The sequence below is a fragment of the Aquila chrysaetos genome, chromosome 17, assembly GCF_900496995.4.
Source record: "Aquila chrysaetos chrysaetos chromosome 17, bAquChr1.4, whole genome shotgun sequence".
Taxonomy (NCBI): Eukaryota; Metazoa; Chordata; class Aves; order Accipitriformes; family Accipitridae; genus Aquila; species Aquila chrysaetos.
In genome coordinates this window covers 7,329,516-7,350,398 of record NC_044020.1, presented here as the reverse complement: position 1 = coordinate 7,350,398, position 20,883 = coordinate 7,329,516, and the positions used below count along the sequence as shown (strand labels likewise).

The following is a 20,883-nucleotide window of genomic DNA, read 5'->3' as shown; positions in this document are numbered from 1 at the left end:
GACCCTGTCTGCATGACTGTGCTCAGGTTTTACAGAATGTGGAGTATTCCACTCTTTATTGATAAGAATAGTATTTACTTCAATTTAAGTCCAACTGAACACATTAAGAGCTCTTTTATTGATAACAGATGACTTTTAATCAAGCCCTCTATTTCCCAGCTCCTTTAATCTGGGGTCTGATAACAGGATTGTTTCCCAATGAAATGCTCACCATGCTCTGGTAACATCTATAGTTTATTGAGCAAGTTCCTGTCTTCCAAAAGATGAGGCTACGGCTTTTAATCGCATCACTGATGCCACTGTGACTCTGTACTGGCCTGGGTGAAGTGACCCATAAAAAATGGTCAAACCATTTTGAGCCAATTCTCTTATTCAGAGCACTTGTTTTGCAAGGAATGTAAGTAACACTGAAAGAAAGAAGCTTTACTGCTTTTCTCTGCTGATGATCTGGACACGAGGTCTGTCGAGCAACTGTTCCACATCCTTGGTCCTTCCCTGCCCACCTATTTCAGTGGAGCATCTACCCCAGGAGAAAGCCATGTGCCACAACGGCAGTTCTCACGTCTTATAGGGGCCACGCACAGGGGACAATCCTTACACGCGACAACTGCACAAGGGCTGGGGTGAGCCGTGCTCTCTCCCCAAACTAGCATTTTGTCTATTTTTGTCCGACTAGCAGAGTCAGCACTTTAGGAATGCCTACGTAATAGTTATATTTGTCTAATCCCTTGAGGCTATGTCCGCAAACTTAATCCACCTACTTAAATTTGACACAAGTTGACAGGTCTTTGTGACAAAAAGCATTAAGTGACCATCCTCGTGCTCTTTGACATATGAAAGTCACTTTAATATGCTGCCGTTCCACGGACAGATATCATACCTGTATCCATGATGATGCAGCTATAGTCCTGATTTCCCTTTCAGGTAAAGGAGAGTAAGCCCTCTGGTCAGACTGGGTGACATCCTGAAGCCCTTGGCTGTTTAGACCAGAGTCTTTGCTGGCTTGTAACCAATCTAGATCTAACTGCAGGGAAAAATTAGTGCAGGAGACTCTCCTTCTCCCTCTTGTGAATGTTCCAGCCCGGCGATGGTGAAATGCTATCTTTAGACTTTGTGCAAGCCCTGATTTAATGCCCAAGGTCATTTCCTTCACCTAAGGGGAAGAAAACCCCCCGCTACTCATTTTCCAATATCATTGAGAGTTCCTAAGCCTACCCAAAACAAACCTGGTCATGAGTACAGAGTTGCAATGTGAGAAGGGTTATCCAGCCAGACCTCTTTCCCAGTACGCTTGCTGATAACCTATAGCTCTCGAATGGTCTGAACTGCAAGTCTCCAGAATACTTTGCTCCCAGCACAGTAGTAGAGTAGGACCTGGCGACTGTTTTAGAACTGTCAGCATGCCTCATTATGTTTATACTCCAATGTGAAAAGTAATATATATAATGTCAGGGAGTTGCTATGCTTGTTGCTGTCACAGAAGCCAGTGGAAGTGGGAATTTAGAGCCCTTGAAAACCGGCCACCACACATAAGCACCCTGCCAGTTCCCTGCCAAAGCTTCTTGTGGTTATTGCAGGTCGGATGTCAGCGCAGCCAGACCTAAAATGGAATTGAAATTTTAAATAATGATAGTCCCAATTTAACATGGTTCTGAAGCATTTCCATAACTTTAGCACATGGGCAATCTCATGGAACTTTTTAAACCTTAGTTATCTTTATGCATAGCAAGAGATTTTAAGTCTTATTTTATCTGAAAAACTGAACATAGTAAATGTGGAACAGTGACGGAAAATTGTTGGTAATGGGTCAAGTTGCATCTCCTGCTGGTTTTCAAGAGTGTATGTGTACATGTACAATTATAAATCACAAATAAAAATGTCTTGGCTCTAAGTGCTCATATCCTATGTCGAACTGGATCCTGAATGCATCTCATGACATGGCTGAGGCATGAAAGCATTTCTGGAGATGTTATTTAAGTGACAGTTGTGCTTTCACTTTATTTGCTAACTATACTTCTTAATATACTATCCTTTCTGAGTAGCCACATAGAAAGGACTGCTAATTTAATTCCTTTTCTTGCTGTGGAATTATATATAGCCAGCTGCTTTACAAGCTTCACAACCAATGAATAACCCAAGGTCTGTGTTTAGCGGGACACAACCCACTGAAATGCAACATTCTTGGCTTCTTAAATAAAGAACTGCAAAGAAGAGACCATTACCTTTTGTCTTAGAAACCGTGAGGCAGAAGTTAACTGTAGGTGTTTAGTAGAAGGCCCCGTTGACATTATGGTATCAATCCAGCGGTAATTGAACCTTCAACAGCCTCTTTCCCCTGTAGCTCAAGAGGCATCGTTACAACCGAGTGAAGAACACTTCTTCTCCCAAGGGGTGAGGAGCGCATGCTGGAGGCAACATTTTCTCCACCGCCAGCCCCACTGACAATGCCTCAACAGAGAACCATATTAGGCCATGGGGCTGTTGGGAATGGCATCTGGGGACTCCAGTGAGCATGCCTCCTAGGGAAGGAGCACAACCGTAAGCTGCCGGTTGAGTGCACAGAGCCCTTTCCTGGCTGACAAGCCTGTTGCAGAGGTCAGCCAGAGAGGGCTATCATTCTTTGGGGAGGTGGAAACTACTCGGTGCTATTAATGGGTTTTTTCCTGGCTGTCCTCAGGAATGGAACTGTAAGCCTAGCATGACCATGAAAGGGGTCGCACATGGCCAAAAGATTATGTTGAAGTATCTCCCATGTCTCTGCCACCCCCAGTGCCTGGAACTCTCCCCCTTCCTTTTTTTCCTCCCACGCCATACTTCAGGTCTCTCCCCTGAGCTCAGTTCTTGCCTCAATTTTCGTAGCAATAGCCCAAACAGCCTTGAATTATGGTTTAGGAAAGAAACCATGGACTTCTTGGTCTGGCTTCAGTCATCATCCCATCACAGAATTGCAGAATAGCTGAGGTTGGAAAGGACCTCTGGAGATTGTCTAGTCTAACCTCCCTGCTAGCACCAGGGTCAACTAGACTAGGTTGCACATGGTTTTGCTCAGGTTTTGAATATCTCCTTGTATGCTTGCATGTATGAGATGAAGTTTAGACTATAATAATAGCGTTTCAGGTCTGGTCTGTGCTGTAGATTTTGGCTAACACCTGCGCCTACTGCTAGGTAAGGCAGGACTGGAAAGTTGTGTGATTTCTGACCAACGCTACTGTGTGATAAAACCATGAAATACCTTTCAGAATGAAAGAAAATCTCAAGGCAAGTCCCTCAAAAGGCTCGTAACCCTTTCATCTGAGCCTGGAAATTGCTTAGTTTGGTGAGCTTTTGTTTATAAATTTGTGGCTCTTGCTGGTGACCCAGGGAGAATTTTCTAATTCAATGTTTGTAAGAATACTCCCTGTTTCAAGCAATTAAATTTCAAAAAGACAAGTATACAGTCAATAATTTTCCACTGTTACTTTTCCATGCAAGAAATAGACTTCCATGCCACAGAGATGTTATTTTATTCTCAGTGGAAGCAGTAAGAAATGTCATGGTAGTAAAGGGAATATGTTCCAAGATATACTTTTTGTGGTGTAATTTTCATATTTTCATATGAAAAAATTTAAATATTTTCCTAGGCCACAAAGCAAAACTTAGTATGTTAGTAATTAGAGAAGAAAAAATAAATTGCTATGAACCTAAGTAAAGCTATTTTTTTATTATCAGACTGTGTGTCTGTTGGTCTTAAATACACATTCTCCCTTTTATTCCATAGGATGGGTGCTGTGACCAGAACATACAGCACTGAGCTCTTTCCCTGTAGTGAGGGATTCTCTTTGGACCCTCTACAAGGATTTGCTATAGCATCCATGTATCTGGCTGGAAGTTCCTAAACCATATCAAGTTCACACACTCAGCTTAAAATTACATTTGTACTAAAAGTATTCCTCCCTTTTAAACATTAAATGGATTTATTAAGAATGAGAAGTATGTTTTAGTTATATTTAGACCTGAGTGCAAAGGAATAACCTTACCAGCATTTCTGTGTGACAGAAACCGAAACTTTATTTCCTGAATATGACTTGAGGTGGGGTCCCAAAGGTTAATACCCATAACATGACAAAGGTTAGTAAGAGCCATCTACTGTTACGGTTAAGGATTTCAACCTTTTAAATCTTTGCTTGTTGCAAGTAGTTGAACTATAAGTCAATGCACTATCTCCAGTAAATATTACTATTTTCAACCAGCGTAGAGTCCTAAGGCTTTTACAGGTTGAAAATAAGCTTCCTTTAACATTTTAAAAATACATTTTCTCTAGTTAATTTGTTCTTATGTTTTTAGATCGCAGAACTTGTCATCCCAAAAGCATAACATTTAAATAGGATAAAAAGCCTGGTTTCTATAACACACATCTGAAAGGGAAGCGATTCAGATTAAAAATCATGACTGAAAGAAACAAAAATCAAACATACTATAAGTCCTATGCAGAGCAGCTAAGATGATTTTTTTTACTTTCTGCTGGCACTGAACTCTAGATCTAATGGTGGGGTGAAAATGAGATAAAGGTCTCTGCATTCTCTGTGCATGATTCTCCTCAGTTAATGGATCCATTACACTTCACAATAAAACTCATATCAGATATTATTCTAGTTGATGGAAAATTTGCTTAAACATAGGATATCATCTGACAGAAGCATATTGATGTGGTAAGTTATACATTTAAGCATAGGTTCAAGACCAATTGACTTAAACAAATCAAACCCAAACTTGAAATTCAACTTGGATCCCATGATGTTCCAGAACTGTCCTAAACTGGAATTGCCAAAAGGTCCTGAAGTTTACTGGGGCCCACCTATATAAATTGATATGAATACATGCAGGTAGATGACCTGCGACAAGCAGGGAGAGACCTTATCGCTCTCTACAACTACCTGAAAGGAGGTTGTAGCGAGGTGGGTGTCAGTCTCTTTTCACAAATAACAAGAAATAGGGTAAGAAGAAATGGCCTCAAGTTGTGCCAGAGGAGGTTGAGATTGGATATTAAGAAAAATTCCTTCACCAGAAGGGTTGTCAAGCACTGGAACAGGCTGCCCAGGGAAGTGGTGGCATCACCATCCCTGGAAGTATTTAAAAGACGTGTAGATGTGGTGCTTAGGGACATGTTTTAGTGGAGAACTTGGTAATGTTGGGTTTACGGTTGGACTCGATGATCTTAAAGGTCTTTTCCAACCTAAATGATTCTATGATTCTATGACTACTATATCTCTCCAGACTGAACAAGTTCAGTACCCTCTCTTCACGGAGCATAAACTTTAGGCCTCTGACCATGTCACTCTGAAGATGCCATATGTTGCATGTGTGAAAGCAAAAAAAATTGAGAACTGCATTGAAATATTAAATGAACCAAAACCTGTGTCCACATTCAACAAGCATACACCACATGTGTGAAAAATATTTGCTTTTTCTTGAAGCTCAATATCTGTCTTCTTTCCTCATTTTTCAGAGACTGAAACTGAAAGTGCACCACCACCTCCAGGTTAGTGTAAAAAATGCTAATTATTTGCACTGTAACACTAACAATGGTTGCATGAGACTAGATACTGCATAGCCGTAATATGATTTGTGTTCATTGTCCCTTTGAAAGTGAGAGGACAGTAGGAAAAGTAAGAAAGCCCTGAAGTAACAATAAGATTTTCTCACTTCACTTTGCCTGAATGTTGGTTTTTCAGATTCAATTTTTGTTTGTGAGAGACTTGTTGTTTGTGTAATGATGCAAATATCCTTCAGGATACAGGAGAATGATGACTGCTTAAATTCTGAGGCTAAATTATGCTGTCGTCTTTGATGCTGAACAGCATCTAATTACCAAAATATTCCCTTTCATTTCTCCTCGAAGGTACACTGTGAGTAAAGTTGACAGAATCAAGCATGGGATTCATTTCACCTAATTTTAGCCATCTGAAGATGAGGTATCTTGTCTAAGTTGTTCAACCTATGGCGAGGATCCTCAGTCATACGTGCTCATCCAGTGGGCATTTCCTGGATAACCCATCTGAAATGTCACTGGATGCCTATGTATAGGCAATTGCCCTGAGGAGTCTGGTTGTCTAGATTGGAGTGGGTGAATAACTTCCAAGAAGCCAAAGTTAGGTGAAGGGAAACTCAGTCGTAAGGACTAGGGCTTCAGGTAAAGCTGAAGCTCTGTGCAAAGCTGCTACATTTTCTTTAGCGGGAGCTGGAAAGGTAGGCAAGCCTTTGCCTTGTGGGTTTGACTTGCATTGAGTAACTTGAGTTATATTCTCTGATGCTGGTTAATACATATATACATTGTGCATGTCTAATTTAACCATTTCATGAGTTTTATTCTCATGTGTATCTACCTAAACAGCAATACCAAACAGAATAAATACTCCCCAGGTGTTAAACCTGCATTTACTTACAGTCTTGCAAACTGGCATTTTACGAGGCTGATTCAAGGCATTTTTGTTTAAATGATACACTTTCATTAAAAAATGACAAAGTCTGGAGGTAGTGGTATCATTTGCCACAAGGAGTTTCATGTTTAAATAACCCATATATTATTTTTATGTTAGGATGAACTCTTTCATATTGCATATATTTGTAAGGAAAATTAATTGATATTTCATTCATGATGATTGTGTTTTACTCAACCGTAAAATCTGTACAGTTGATATTAAAGTAATTATTTTCAAAATATTCACACTGAGGTTCTTATCTGATATACTTTGTACTTGAATTCATGTTCTTCATCAGTCTTAACGTTTAAGTAGAACTGAAACGAGAAGCTGCTTTTTGTAGACAGGAAGGAATAGCATCTTTGAAGCATTGTATTAAGAACATCTATTAACATTTTCAAATAAATAACGTTTTCTTAATTTCTATTTACATACACAGGATTAAATGCAAAATCACTCCTATAACCCCCTTCCTTTTCCTCATACCTGTACTTCCTCTGCAAAACAAGTAGGGTATCAGTAGGCCTTTATGGTTAGGCACAGACCAAACTGGGATATTTCTAAGCTGGAAGTGCCCGTCACTTGTCCTAGCTTCCTTCTGCCTGAGTCAGGATGCTGTCATCTTGCATTACCAAGTGCTATCACACAAAGAGGGAGGTTGGTTGTTCAAGAATCCAAATGCTATAACATCTAAATAGTTTATTGGATGTAATCAGCATCTTGAACTACACCAGGAAATTTTTGGGAAGCCATTGTAAAAGCTCCTTCTAGATCTCAGTGTCAATGTCAAACCACCAGGTTGGTATACCAAGCCCTGATGAGGTTTTCAAATGGAATTTAGATACGTTACCACCTGCCAAGAACAGGGATTCTCCTAATTCCAGTTCCTAGGGGGAAAGGAAAGTGTTACTGTAGCAAAATTCCCATTAAAAAGGAACAGGTTTAACCATCTGGCCAAGATGGACAACCCGACAACTGGAGCTTGGAAATTTAGGGAATCCAGACAGAAGCATCTGGGAGTCTGTCACGCTTCCAGAATATGGACTTGTCTTCCACATTTCAAGTTTTATTTTTGTAGTTACCATGGCTATGCACATGTGAACAAGAAATCAGGATAATCATAATATCAGCTGGCTCTTGCAGATGTTTCCTCCATGGCACAAAAGTTATCTTAGCTCCATCTTGACAATGTTAGTCCATTGACCTTCATCCAAACCCATATTCTATCAGGCAAGTGACAGGTAAGTTTGCCACAGAAAGTCATTGTTCATAGGCAGTAGAATATCGAGTGTTTCGACCTTGAAGACAGCACAATTCATATGATTTGACAAGTCTCTAAATGGCCTTGCATGCAAATTGAATGAGATAGGAAATCAAAGAGAATAGGAATCCTATCAAATCCTGAAATAGAGAAAGCATAGAAATTTTTATTTTGTTGAAAATACAGTCCAAGTTTTCTCATACATATGAGGTCAAAGATAATTCACATCCACTTGCTTGGAGTAGAGGACAAGCTGGCAACTCTTCTGATCAAGAAAACTAAAAACAAATAGCCTAGGAAACATTATGATGATAATGATGAAGATCATGATAAAGAATTAAGAACACCCTCAATACATTCTCTCTGTGGTCTACTTTGTCTTAAGGATAAACCGATTAGGGTGATGGAGCTCTGCATACCATTAATATTTGGCAGTATCTCATGTCTGAACCAATTCCATTCAAATTAACAATGATATGTAACTAATTTCAAAGGCTTTTGTAAATAAGTCCAAGAACAAAAGACTAAGAATTGCTACTTCTAAAAAACCCAGTATTTTTCTTCCACTGCATATAGGAACATCAATCTTATATGACTCATTCAAAAAATAGAAAATGCATTGATATGCACAGAGTTGTAAAATGCTTTATGGGATTACAACTGTATATTACATATAAATGTATATCAATAAATCTTTAATTTTGGTTTTTCAGTATTAGCAGAACCTAGAATACTGCTGTATTTTTTAATGCTGTGTAAGTTTTTCTTTTTACTTTAAGATCCTCTCAAAAATATACTTGTACTTCCTACACAGAACAAAAAACACCGCAGGAGGGTGAAACTGGAAAGGGTAAAGGTGAGTCCAAAATCGTATTTAAAAAATGGGCAGTAAAGAGAACATTCCTAAATGCTGTTCTGATGCTGGATTGCTTGAGCTTTAATTCACAATGTTGGTGCCAAATTTCAGAAGTGTGATGTGAAGCTTCCTGGACCCTTTTTCTGCATGACTTATCCAGCACAAGGAAATTATGATACTTATGAGTATCTTCAAAAATTCTGCAAACAAGACTGACAGTTTAGCAACTGTATTTATACAGACTGTGTAATTAATAGATCAAATTTCAAGTGATTTGCATGAGCAGAAAGCCATGTTTAAGTGAACCTGGATGCTGACACTGACCAAGCTTGCTAAAACTCAGATACTATGCACATTGGTAGCTTTTAAATAAAGCAGACAATCTCCTCCTGTCATTCTAAGCTGTTTCTATTCTACCACAGAAACTTGATATTGCATGTTTTACCTTTCAGCAAAGTGCAATAGATTTTTTCATCTGAAAAAAGAAATCACACATTCGTCTTTCTGTCCTCATTGGGAGCCCAGCAGCGGAGCTCGTTAGAAGTTCTGAAAAATGTCTTTGAGGACTGCTGTGAACAAACACATAACTGTTCCACTAGCAATGCATGTAAAAATCAGCTCCATTTTTAATATACATTTTTGTGGTGCTGAGATTAGGCTCCAGCTCTGTTGGCAACTCTTCCGGTTACAAAGATACATTTTGAGGCAACTGGGCCAAATTCCACTCCTTTTTGTACTCCCTGCCAAAGTAGAATTCAAACAGCTCATCAGCTAATTTTGAAATGAATAATCTTTTTTTTTTTTTTTCATTCAGATAAAAGGCTAAACCAGACAAAAATATACTTACAACTGATGCAATGCTTGCTTTTCATTTGGCACGGTTATGCTTTTTCATGGCAAATCAAGAAATGGCTTGGTTGAAAATGTATTCCGGCTTTTGGTCTCTTCCAGACAAAATCTTGCCTTTTAGACAGACTGGATGCATACTTGATACTTGCAGATTTATTTGGCAAAGGCATGCATGGCTATTTTTCTCAGCAAAGTCAAAATATAAACACTGAGAGTGTGTGACTCAAGTACCCTTTTGAAAATAAAATTGCTGAACCAGGATTCAGTGCATGTTGTTTTGCCAGCTATCTTTGCATTGAGCAATTATTTTGACATACAAAATTTCGTGTGAGTAATCAAATCTGTCATCTTGGTAATGGAAACACAATTCAAGAATAATTTGCATGCCTAATGGTAGGAAAAAAGGATGAAGGTCTTACCTCAAGCTATTGCAGCAGTTAGTTCTGCTTGCTTTAATTTTGATATGAGAGAAATGTTTGTTCCCGAACTGAACATGAATGGTGTTTTCCCCACTGTTTACAAGTCTACATTTTACTGAATAAAAAAGAAAACATGGTAGGTATCTTATAAAATACTTCTATTATCTTTTTATACATTACTATGTTTCTGTTTTGAATTTAGTGAAGAACACAAGTATTTCCTAAGGGGAAAAAAGCTTTCTTGGTGCTTACCCCATCTAGGACGATTTTGCTACCAAAAAAATTGTTTGAGATCCTATTACGGGAAGTGTTTCCAGTTTCAGTCCATGGTGGCAGCAGCTACCTCAATAAGAATTCCAGTGAAAGTCTGAATACCAATATGTAGAAAGAACGAAACTGTGAACTCCAGTGAAACTGTCAGCTCTGCAAAGCAATGTAGATGCCATTACCAGACACTCAGTAGTAATTTTTTTTTTTTAAATTAGGTATAGTGCAAATGTTCCTATCAGCTCCTGTTTTGTTGCAGAGCATAACCAAGTAAGAGAAAGTGTATTTTCTTAGAGTGATTCCTTCATGTTTGTCTGCCAGAAGAAAATCTTTGTAATGGTGAGCATAATTCACAGAATGGGAAAAGGTTCCATTTTTCCAATCTGTCCAAAATCATGTACACTAGCAAATGAGTTGTTCAACAAGGAAAGAGGGACAGAACCAGCTAGAAGTTAGCTTTTGTATAAGCTATTTATAAAAATGTTTCTGTAGCTTCCGAAGTAACAGATTTGGGCGGTTCCCTGAATGGGAATGAGATGGGAAAGATTTCGTATCTGAATTCCATAGCAATTTTACGATACCTGGGTGTTAGCAGTTGTGACCTCTTTGCTGATAATTTCTAAGAAACAGCGTGCCGTAGGAACCTGGGACAGCCCCTCTCTGCAGCACAGTCAGGCTGTGCTGCAACCTGGCGTCTAGGAAAGAAAGCTTGGTAGGCCACATAAACCACATAGTCCATAATTTTCACCTCATTTCTAAGACAAAGTTAACAGCAGAAGTTAGGAAGATAAAGTGTACCTATCTGTGTGTCTGTTTTACTGTTCTATTTCTTTTTTAGTAGTTACTGTCTGTGTGAAATTACATATTTATGTTCCTTTATGTTCACTGTAAAGTTAAGAAATGGCAGACAGCGTGATAAATTCTTTGTTATCTGTGGTTATTTTGCTGTAAATTAGTAGCTCAGAGCAGTAAAAATAAAATTTTCTTGCACAGAATAATCTTTTATAGCATTTTGAGTTTCAAAAATATCTGAAATAATGTTGTAAAAAATTGAGGATATATATGATCATCCATTTTATTTTCAGAGAAAAAAGTGACTCAGCAGAAATCTCACCAAATTTACTATGTTATCCCATACTCATTCAATTTAAATTCTTCTGCCTTTGTTTTTAATTTTAGCATTATCTTACAGATTGAATATTGTTATAATTGTGTTCCCACTTGCTGGAATAATAATTGAATTTTAATATCAATTTGCTCATTCCTTTTTTAGGTCAAATCCAGCCATTCAGAGAGCTACTAAAATTTCTGCATGTTTTACTGATACCTTTTTCTCTAGGTTCCATCCAACCATCTACTAAAATGTTCGTATGGTTCATCCTTGTATTTTTCCAGGTTTCACTTATCCATTCACCTCTCTACTAAAACTTCCATTACTGTATGTATGTACTTCATTTAGCATTTCCAAATTGCCAAGTCCCCTCGATGGGACTGCTGAATACTCTTTGAAAATCAGATGGGTAATTGAAGGCAACTAAATTTTAACCTCTTAGTCTCAGATAGGTTAAACTGCGCTCAGTAATTTCAGCATAAACCAAAATGATTCAGCCAGTTGGTTGAGTTACTCCGTATTTATTTATGTACCATAAAGACAAAGGTTCACTCTTTATGGTGTTGATCTGTCTCCTGCCTTAGCCCCCAACACTTGCTCCGGTGTGCAGCAGCACAGGTAAATGTTCATGTTAAGGCACTCTGAAGTCACCTGCAGACCAGCGTCGCTCCCCTGTTCACCACGCTGCCTATATATATATATATATATATACGCCTGCCATATCTCTCATGCCAGCTCCCGTGGGTGTCAGTGAGCGAGAGCAGGGAATAACAACAAAGAAAGATTAATTACTTTACCCTGGCTCTGTTAGCTGATTAAATCAAGTTTAAGATGCTCTCCACTGGAGTCAATTCCAAAATTCCCCTGTTCGGTTCTGTGCCAGGCTTTTGACATTGACATGTGGCTTTCAAGTCTTCTTTTCAACAGCTAAAAAATAGAAAAGTAAAATAACAGCTTAATATGATTTTGCCGCTTCTGCAAAACATTAAGGTTATCAGCAACGCGACTGATGGTAGAATAGCAGCTTCCACTTTTGTGTGGTAGATTTCAAATCAAGGGAAAGTAGAAGGTCTAAAAGTCTTGATATCAGCAGTTCATGTATAAATCGGTAGTTATCACTTACATTATGACAGTTTTCTAGACTCTTGCTGGGTCAGCAATCAGAAATTTTAATATTGAAGTTACAGTAACTGTGAGCATAAAAAAGTTTTGCATTACCTGCTTCTGAGGTATGGATTGTTCTTTCCTCTTACAAGACTCTACTCCTGATGGAACTCCAAGAGGCCTGGTCCTCAGTTAATGTGATTGTTTAGATACAAGGAAATAAATGTAAATATCCTATTTGTTAATGAAAATGTGCCATAGATGAATAGAAGCCAAAGAACAAAATCTCTATAGAGTAATACATCCTCCTGACCTACTGTCAAATGAATGAAGTGACTTCTTCATACCTAGCTCTTATGCAACAGAATGCTAAATATATTCCATTAAAAGTTTACTTGCAGAAGATAAGGATAGTGAACTAATGATCATAGTTCTACCGCCAGGTCTGGTATTTTTGCGATATTTGTTACCTCTAAATAGAATTTATTGCCAACATAAACAATTGTTCATCACAGAAAGCAAATTGGTTATAGCTGTTGAACCATTTTTCATGTTTATTCAATAGTCAGTTCACTTCATCCTAGAAGCCTGAGATATAAGGAGTTATGGATTGATAATTACCCATTTGTCAGAACAATCCTACTGGCATGTATTGTTTTCATACTCTTTCCATTTACAGCCTATTCAATTGTGTTTTCATTTTGATACTTCTGAAATGTTTGTTTTGTTTTGATTTGCTTGTGTTTGATGTTAACATTTTGTTTGAAAAATGATAGATTACCCTGCAGAAACCCCGGCAATCCCTCCACAAAACTAATAACAACTTGTTGTTGGTTTAGTTTTTCAAATGTTTAAAGAAAATAGAAGTCAAATAGAATAGTCCTTTAATGATGTGATTATCATACATCATCATGTAGGGTGCATCACATCAAATATTTTGTGCTGATTGAGCTTAATTATTTTTTTCTGGCCAGAGAGTGTATTCTGTACCTCTTCAAGCCATCATCAACCACAATCGTGACATTATTGACAAAAAGAGCTGAAAGTACACTTTATACTTTCATGAAATATGGAGGAAGATTTGCAGTGGAATTACTTAGCCTTGCATTCAGTTAGTTGCTAGCACAATATGTTAAAACATCTGACATGACTTTATCATTACTGTGCTTTCACTGAAAATCGACATCTTCAACATCTGCTTATGCCATTGGATGATGCAGGTGGTGAGAACTCTTCCACTAAATTTTTTTTTTTTTTTTTTTTTTGCTATGAATAAGAAAACATTTCTGTAAGATAACACATTAATCCTTCATGTGTAGGCCTCCTTCTTACAACTGACATCCTCCTCCCAAGGGATTTTTAAAAAGAATTTTGATGAATCATTAAAAAGGAATGAGTAAAACATTATGGCTAAGTAGTTAAATTCTATTAACAGACTTTCAATTAGCCTTCAGTGGTTAAGCAAGCACAAAAAATTAGTATGACCAGTATTTACAAAAATGCAATGATATTTTATACGTGGTTTTGTCATAGTTATCACATTTGTCCTTGAGAAAATACAGACAAATTATAACTTTAAGGTCAAAATCAAATGGTAACCGCAGAATTAAAATTTTTTTCTGGAAACCCAAATTTAAAAACTAAAAAAAAGAAAAAAACTCTTTAAAAATGTGGGCTAATTGTTCAACTGTCTTTTCTTCCACTTTGAAATGTTCTCTAGATTTCCTGATACCGTATGAAAGACATGTTATCTTTACATTACATATGTACTAAATCCTCAATACATCTAGTTTATTCTAGCCTTTCAAATGCTACATTGGTAATTTTAATTTTTTTTTTACCATTAGGCTTTAAGACACTAAGACTTTTTTGTATATTTTTACCACAAAGTGATATCTCTGAGGTTTCTAGTCAACATCTAAATTTGGAAGAGATGTAGGAGACTCTTGTAAAGACAGTCTTTACCTTATTCTGGTTTTCTAATAATCATGATTACAGTATTTCAGCTTTAATGTAAGTTTCATGTTTTTCCAGGCTTTTGATTTATTTAAATATATACCTCAATGTACTCTATGAGATTAAACATTTTAAAAAACCTGGGTAACAATCTCTTGTAGTGATCTAATACCTGATGACGGTCAACTTTTAGTGTGATTAAAAGGAAAATCCAGTGTGATGATAATAGTTCTGTCCTTATTTTAAATTATTCTCCTGTAATATGGGAGAAAACTTAGTTGTTTATACCCTACATTTTAAATTAACATTCTGATACAGAAATTACAAAGTATAAATACAGGGGACTATTTTTAAGTGTTGCATATCTTGATTTAACGATGCTCAATGCGTATATGGTGCACATTTTAATTGCAGACATGGACATCAGAGAAATGGCATCTTCCTCAGGTCAGATATGTGATTGACCTTGATTTCATTGTGTCTTTTTTGTATTTACTGTGGATTACATCTCTAACAAACAGAACCACTCAACAGCTTTCATATAAACTCATGATTTAATAATAGATCACAGTCCACATCTCATTTTTCTTTTACTTGCTTGAAAGATTAAGGTTTACCATTTCAGCTACTGAATTATGCAAAGCTTTCTTCATCAGTTTGAAGCTTCCATTGTGAATGCTCCTGACTATTATGATTTCTTTCCCTTTCTTTTGCAGGTTTTACATTTTCACATAGTTGTTTTAAAGCAGATGATCGTCTGTGCTTTCAGTTTCTTTATGTACTTTTTTATTTGTATTTCTTTTCACAGATGAAGATGACACTTCAGTTAGTACTCCACCAGCAGGTTAGGACTGTGATAGTACTTTGTGTGTGTATGTATGTATGTATTTTTCTTTTGACTATTAATGAAGGAAGAGTCCAAACCATTGGACTGAACTCAAAACATAGTAATTAGAGAAAAGGTTTTTGGAAGTGCCCTACATTAAATTAATCTCTGTTCAGAAGTACGAGACCTTCATACCAGATAAGTTCCTTGCCAGTCCTGTCTTGAGGTCTTTGATAGAACTTCTGGCATGGGAAGGTAAAATAGCAGTTAGCAGCTCTGAAAGCAACTCCCCTTATTTTTTCCTGTCAACAAACACAGGGTGCATTTTTAAGGTTAGTCTTGAGAGCAAATTCCAGAATTACAAATGAAACAGACACCTTATGACTTCAAAACAGGTTTATCCACATAATTGTCCACCACCTCACCTTAGGCCATATGACCTACGAGGCAGTTTGAATGTACTGCTCCAAGCCATTGCTGCCAAGCTGGCAGATAAAATGCCTTTGCTTGTTGGCAGTAAAAGAAAAGCAACAGCACTGGGGTCCATCATGATAGTGACATGGGCAAAATTTCTCCATTGCTTGCTTAATATGTTTTTTAAAAATCAACTGTGAATGAAACAGAGATATTGAACACAAGAAAACGCTTTGCAGTGTGTCAAATGAAAAACGCGCTCCTGATTATCTTCATTGTCCTAAATGATCGCTTTGTCTTGATTTATCCCAAAAGAATTTGCATTATTAACTTTGGGCTGAATGCTATCTGTAAAGTCAGTAGCAGTACATTTATTTACAGTACTACAGGATCTCATTGGTAAAAGCTAAATATATAAATGACATTGTGAATCACAAAACCCTAAAATTTAAGTTTAACTATTTATCATTTTTCTGCTCAACCTAGATAAATAAACAGACTATTTAATAATTCAAAGTACTGTCCCCTCAGATAAATATTGAACAACATAAATTCATCTGTTATCTGGAACTACAGAAATCATGAAGAAAACATCAGCTCCACGGAACCCTTCTAAATATGAACTACGAAAAAGGGAAACCTTGAATGGGAATTAAACTAAACTAATTTAGATTTTCTAGAGAATAGGGGGAAAGATTTCTGAGGTTTTTTTCTCAGCTGTTCACTTCCTTTTTCTGGTATTCCAGTAGGTCCTCATGGGTATGGTCCTAAATATCTAGTCTAATCTGCTTGCATGAAGAATCAGTGTTCTTAAAAATCCCAATGATCTGAGGTCAGTGAAGCTGTGATCTCTGAGCTGGTGTCATCTAAATTGCTCTTCCCTTTCAGATGGGATGTCTAAGCCAGCGGAAAGAAAAGATTCAGGTGAGACCTCCTGAAAAACATGATGAAACACTCCAAAATTTACATAATACAGTTATTATTAATACTTGATTTCTTAGATATAATATTTAATTTTATTTTCATTGTTTATACAGTATCAAACTGTAACTGTTGAAACACTTTTAAGTATCGGAGCAAATAGGCTTCTAGCAGCTGGACCAGGAGTGAGAGAAGGCTCTGCTGCACGAGGCAGGACACGTACCAGTATTTTACACATACATACATACCTATCTATCTATATCCATTTCTATATAGATAGATACGCAGCTATTCCCTTCCTCCTCAGCCTACAGGGTGACAGTGGCTTACCTGAATGCCACACACAAGCCCCAGGAGATTGTAGGAGAATGGCTTCTTCTCACAGCTCAAAGGACGGTGGGGAAAACTTAGCAAAGTCATAACCTCTTTCTTCCTACCCTGGCAGGTAACGCATACTACACCCACTTTTGTGGTTTCAGGATTTGCAGCCTCTGGAACAAAATGAGCAGCAGGTACTTCAACCATGGTTATTGACCTGGCATAGCTGCCTATGCCAGCCCCCTGAGCCAAGGTCCAGCCCACGTTTTGTTCAGTTTGTTTAATAAATAGGAAAACGTTAATATCTAAAGGTGACGATAATATTTAGGTGTTATTTTATGTGGTACCGAATTAATGACTCTATGTAAGCTTCTTCCATTTATTAATATCCTTTTTCCATTTCACCCTGTGGCGTGTTAGGTTTGTTACTGCACGTGACCGGGTCCCGTACCGAGCATTGTCACATCATTCTGTTCACACCAGTAACCATCACTTGTTCTTACATTGTTTCCATATACTAGCATGTTATACTGGCATAATCTAAACATCTAGATTATAGAGAGATTATATATAGATGTGTATCTATATATATTTGTGTTCATGTATGTCTATGTATATGTTGTCATGTATGTGTATATACATGTGTGTATATACATGTAAGAAATATTGTACAAGCAGACATATACAGAGGTGTTAGGCACACCACCCGTAATTCACTGAAAGACTGAAAGGCAAAGACTTTATAGCAAAGCTACCTAGCATTTCTATACCTTTTTTAAAATTCCTATTAGGCTTTAGGATAATAAAAACAGTTTGGTTGCATTTTCCCATGGTTGTCATGAGTTGTGGTGCATTCCTGAGTGATGGAAATTTTCATGAGTTAAAAAGGTTACCGTAGCAGTAATCTCTACATAGTAGGAAGACAATTCTGACTTGTGGCAAATGAGTTTCTACAGAAAATACTGAGCAGGGAAAGGAACTTTTAATTTCAAGACCAGGGTTTGACTAAGTGAGAAGAGTTGTGTGACTGGTTCCTCATTTATGCTAGTTATGAAACCAAAACCAAAAGAGTATTGGATAAACTATAAAAAGCTACCTTTGCTTCTGAAACAACGAAAAGTTCAAGGGGAACAAGGGAGCTGCAGCTCTGATTTGAGAGACAGATGGCTTTGTTAATTATAGCTGTACATTTCCACATTTGCTCTGCTCTTCAGTACTACCACGGCAGCATTGGCTTTACTCCGTTTCCCCTGTGCACTAGCGATAACTCCTCAAAAAAAGGAGATGTGGCATTTGGACTCCACAAGTTCTCACTTGGAATATGAGACACATGTTTTGCCTCTCTGCAGCAAGGGAGCAAGTAACGGACAGATGTTCGCTGCCTTGCTCTCCCTGCCTTTTCCGTTAGGAATCAGCTTTGACCATGGTTTTGCGCGTATTTGCCTGAGATGTAACTGCGTAGCACAAAGCCAGGGCTGTTTGGATGAGCAGAAAGGCCAGAAACGCACAGCTGTGCTGGTACAGTTCTCTGCCCTGGGGAGACCGCTCACTTGCTGCTTCTCTCGGTACCGTTGCTCCTTTTTGGTTCCAAAATCCCAATTTCCAGAAGAGAAGGCACCGTGTCTGAACATATGACACAATCATTTCCATCTGACAAACTATTTTTCTGTAAAATATCAGCCAAAGCCCATGGCAGGACATGGTACTGACTGATCCCCAAACTCTCTGCTTCTATCGTGGTAGAAGAGAACAAAGTTCAAAAGTAAGCTTCATCCCTGCCCTATTTTGCGGACAAGGAGGAAAAACTAGCTTGTACAATTGACTGAGTCTGGGCTTGAGAGAGACCCACTGAAACTATGCATCATACGTGTTTTGTTTGTGCTTATACCTGTTTTGTGTTTTCAGAACCTCCACCTCTTCTGAAAAACAAAGAGCTGACCTTTGTGCATTGCCTCTGTAAAGCACTCATGGTTGAATGCTGATGCCATTTGAGTTGCTCAGTACCCGTCCTGGCTGATCAGGTTCCCCTCTCTTCCTCCCTGATAGTTTCATTTTCTGTCACCAGAGGTAGCGTTCTTGCAGGAACTGTACACAATGTGACAGCCAAGGAATGGATGTCAGTGTGAACAAAAACTTACATATCTTTCAGGACATCTGAAGAGAGAGGTAATAGGGTTAGAGAGTTTAGTAAGTTCAGGTAAGTGTATTTTGGAGGGAGTAAAACACGCTCAGATGATTGACATTTCCTTCTCTCTCTGCATCTCAGTATGGTCTATTGGAGAAGGAGCTCCAGAAGAGACAGAAAAACGCGATGACTCCCAAAGATCCACTTTATTCATCGAAAAACCTCAGAGCGGTTCAGTGAGCGTTGGTAAGTGCTTAGAAACAAAATCAAAAGCGACTCCCAGAGACACAGAGACTGAGGCAGAAAGGATGTGCAGTCCCTGTGACACGCGGCTTCTGCTCTCAGCTGCAAGTACTTCCACGGACTTTAGTTGGATGTGAACTCCACTCTTCGAAGGCAAAAAGGACTGTATGAAGAGGAGCAAACCCCAACTGTTTAATTCAAGACGAGCTCAAAATCTAATAGTTTACTGAGCACAGTGGGTAAGAGGTATAGTTTCTGGAGAAGAGACCTGGTTACTGTGATGCTGTTGGCCGTACTGTTATTGATATGGCAGGAAGGTCTACCCAAAGGCCTGCAGCGTACCTTAGAGATTGCCGGGTCAGCTTTTGTACCCTACAGTTGTGTGTAAATTAGCAAGTAGACTAATAGGAGCAGCTCTGTAGGGAAGCTGGTAAGGTCACCCCCACTGTAACCGTTCTGGGGGACTTGCTTTGGACTGGGTCTGGTTTGGTCCAGTGGTCTATATACCTATTAGCAGTTGGAGCACAGGTGGTAAACTCTCAGAGCACATCTTTGGTTTTAATTTCACCCCGGAGGAATCCAGTTCAAGCACCGTGAGGACTTTCTGTGTTGTGAACCAGAGCACAGTAAATGGGGATGGTCAGGAATTTCACTTCCCGCCTGCACTCCTGAGCCATACTATCCCGGGAAGGTTGCACCCGAAGCAGGGTGGCAGCAATGGTGAGAAGTTCAGGACAGGCTACTTAATATATCTGTTATGTACTTGGGTACACTAAGACGTGGTCAGATAGGGGTTTTGGTTTTATGCATGCCTATTATTTTTCTCAGTTTCTGAGCAGAAAAAGAGCATTTGGGGAGGAATTATTTGGAAAATAAATATAAGGAGTTAGCTGTATTCTCCTCTGGAGCCTGGGAATGTTAGGATGGAAACTCAGCAGGGACTGGGCAGTGGTGTTCTGAAAATTGGGCTAACTTTTACTATTCCCAAATTACTGTTTAGAGAAGACTCTTTCCCCTCCCTTCTCAGCTTAAAGAATTCAGGATAGAAATGCATGAAGAGCTCTGGGCTTTCTTTTCCAGACTGGAGTTTATTTGTGTTACAACTGCCCGGTAGCCTAGGAACACCTGTGCTTGTTTTAAGCAAGGAAATTCAAATATTGGGAATGATTTTCCCTTGACAACACGGAGTTTTGCCTCAACTAATTTATCCTGCTTCTCAGTGTCTCAAGCTCCACATTGACATGGGCAGAAGGCTTCCAGACCCAGAATCATTAATTTCTGTAATATTGCAGTACTTTCATAGCCCGTGTGACTCCATCTGATTCTTACTGTTGTGGTAGAGCTAGCACATGGAGACTGGAGGGAGCAGTAATAAAAGAAACTTGTACAGACGTGACTGACTAACTACATGTTCCTTAATGCCTGCATTATTCTTTTCTCTTTTTAAAAGGTGGGAATATTACATTTATAGCCAAAGTAGAAGCCAAAGATCTTCTCCGAAAGCCAAATGTTAAGTGGTTTAAAGGAAAATGGATGGACCTGGCCAGTAAAGCGGGGAAGCACCTGCAGCTGAAAGAGTCCTTTGAGCGTCACACTAAGGTGTGTCTTTGCTTTTCCTTCTTACGGTGGCAAAGCTCCAAAGAGAGCTTAAAGATCAGTTTAAGACAACAGGTAGAAATTCAAGAGCAGTGGATTCTAACCCAGGGTTCCCCACGCAGATTTCAGTGATGATCTCTGACCCTGCACAGAAGCAGG

The 20,883-nt window shown here is 38.4% G+C and overlaps 1 protein-coding gene across 11 annotated transcripts in view; it reads left to right on the top strand.

Annotated features, from left to right (window-relative positions):
* The window catches only part of MYBPC1 (myosin binding protein C1), an 81,379-nt gene that overhangs the window by 15,693 nt on the left and 44,803 nt on the right, over positions 1 to 20,883 (top strand). For 9 of the 11 annotated variants that reach the window (XM_030041309.2, XM_030041305.2, XM_030041310.2 and 6 more), the window contains exons 2-8: positions 5,486 to 5,518; positions 8,534 to 8,575; positions 14,696 to 14,728; positions 15,090 to 15,125; positions 16,410 to 16,445; positions 19,027 to 19,131; positions 20,579 to 20,727. In XM_030041309.2, the coding sequence (XP_029897169.1) occupies positions 5,486 to 5,518; positions 8,534 to 8,575; positions 14,696 to 14,728; positions 15,090 to 15,125; positions 16,410 to 16,445; positions 19,027 to 19,131; positions 20,579 to 20,727 (434 nt within the window). The remainder of the gene's footprint in view (positions 1 to 5,485; positions 5,519 to 8,533; positions 8,576 to 14,695; positions 14,729 to 15,089; positions 15,126 to 16,409; positions 16,446 to 19,026; positions 19,132 to 20,578; positions 20,728 to 20,883) is intronic. The other 2 variants (XM_030041308.2, XM_030041312.2) reach the window with 2 other exon arrangements.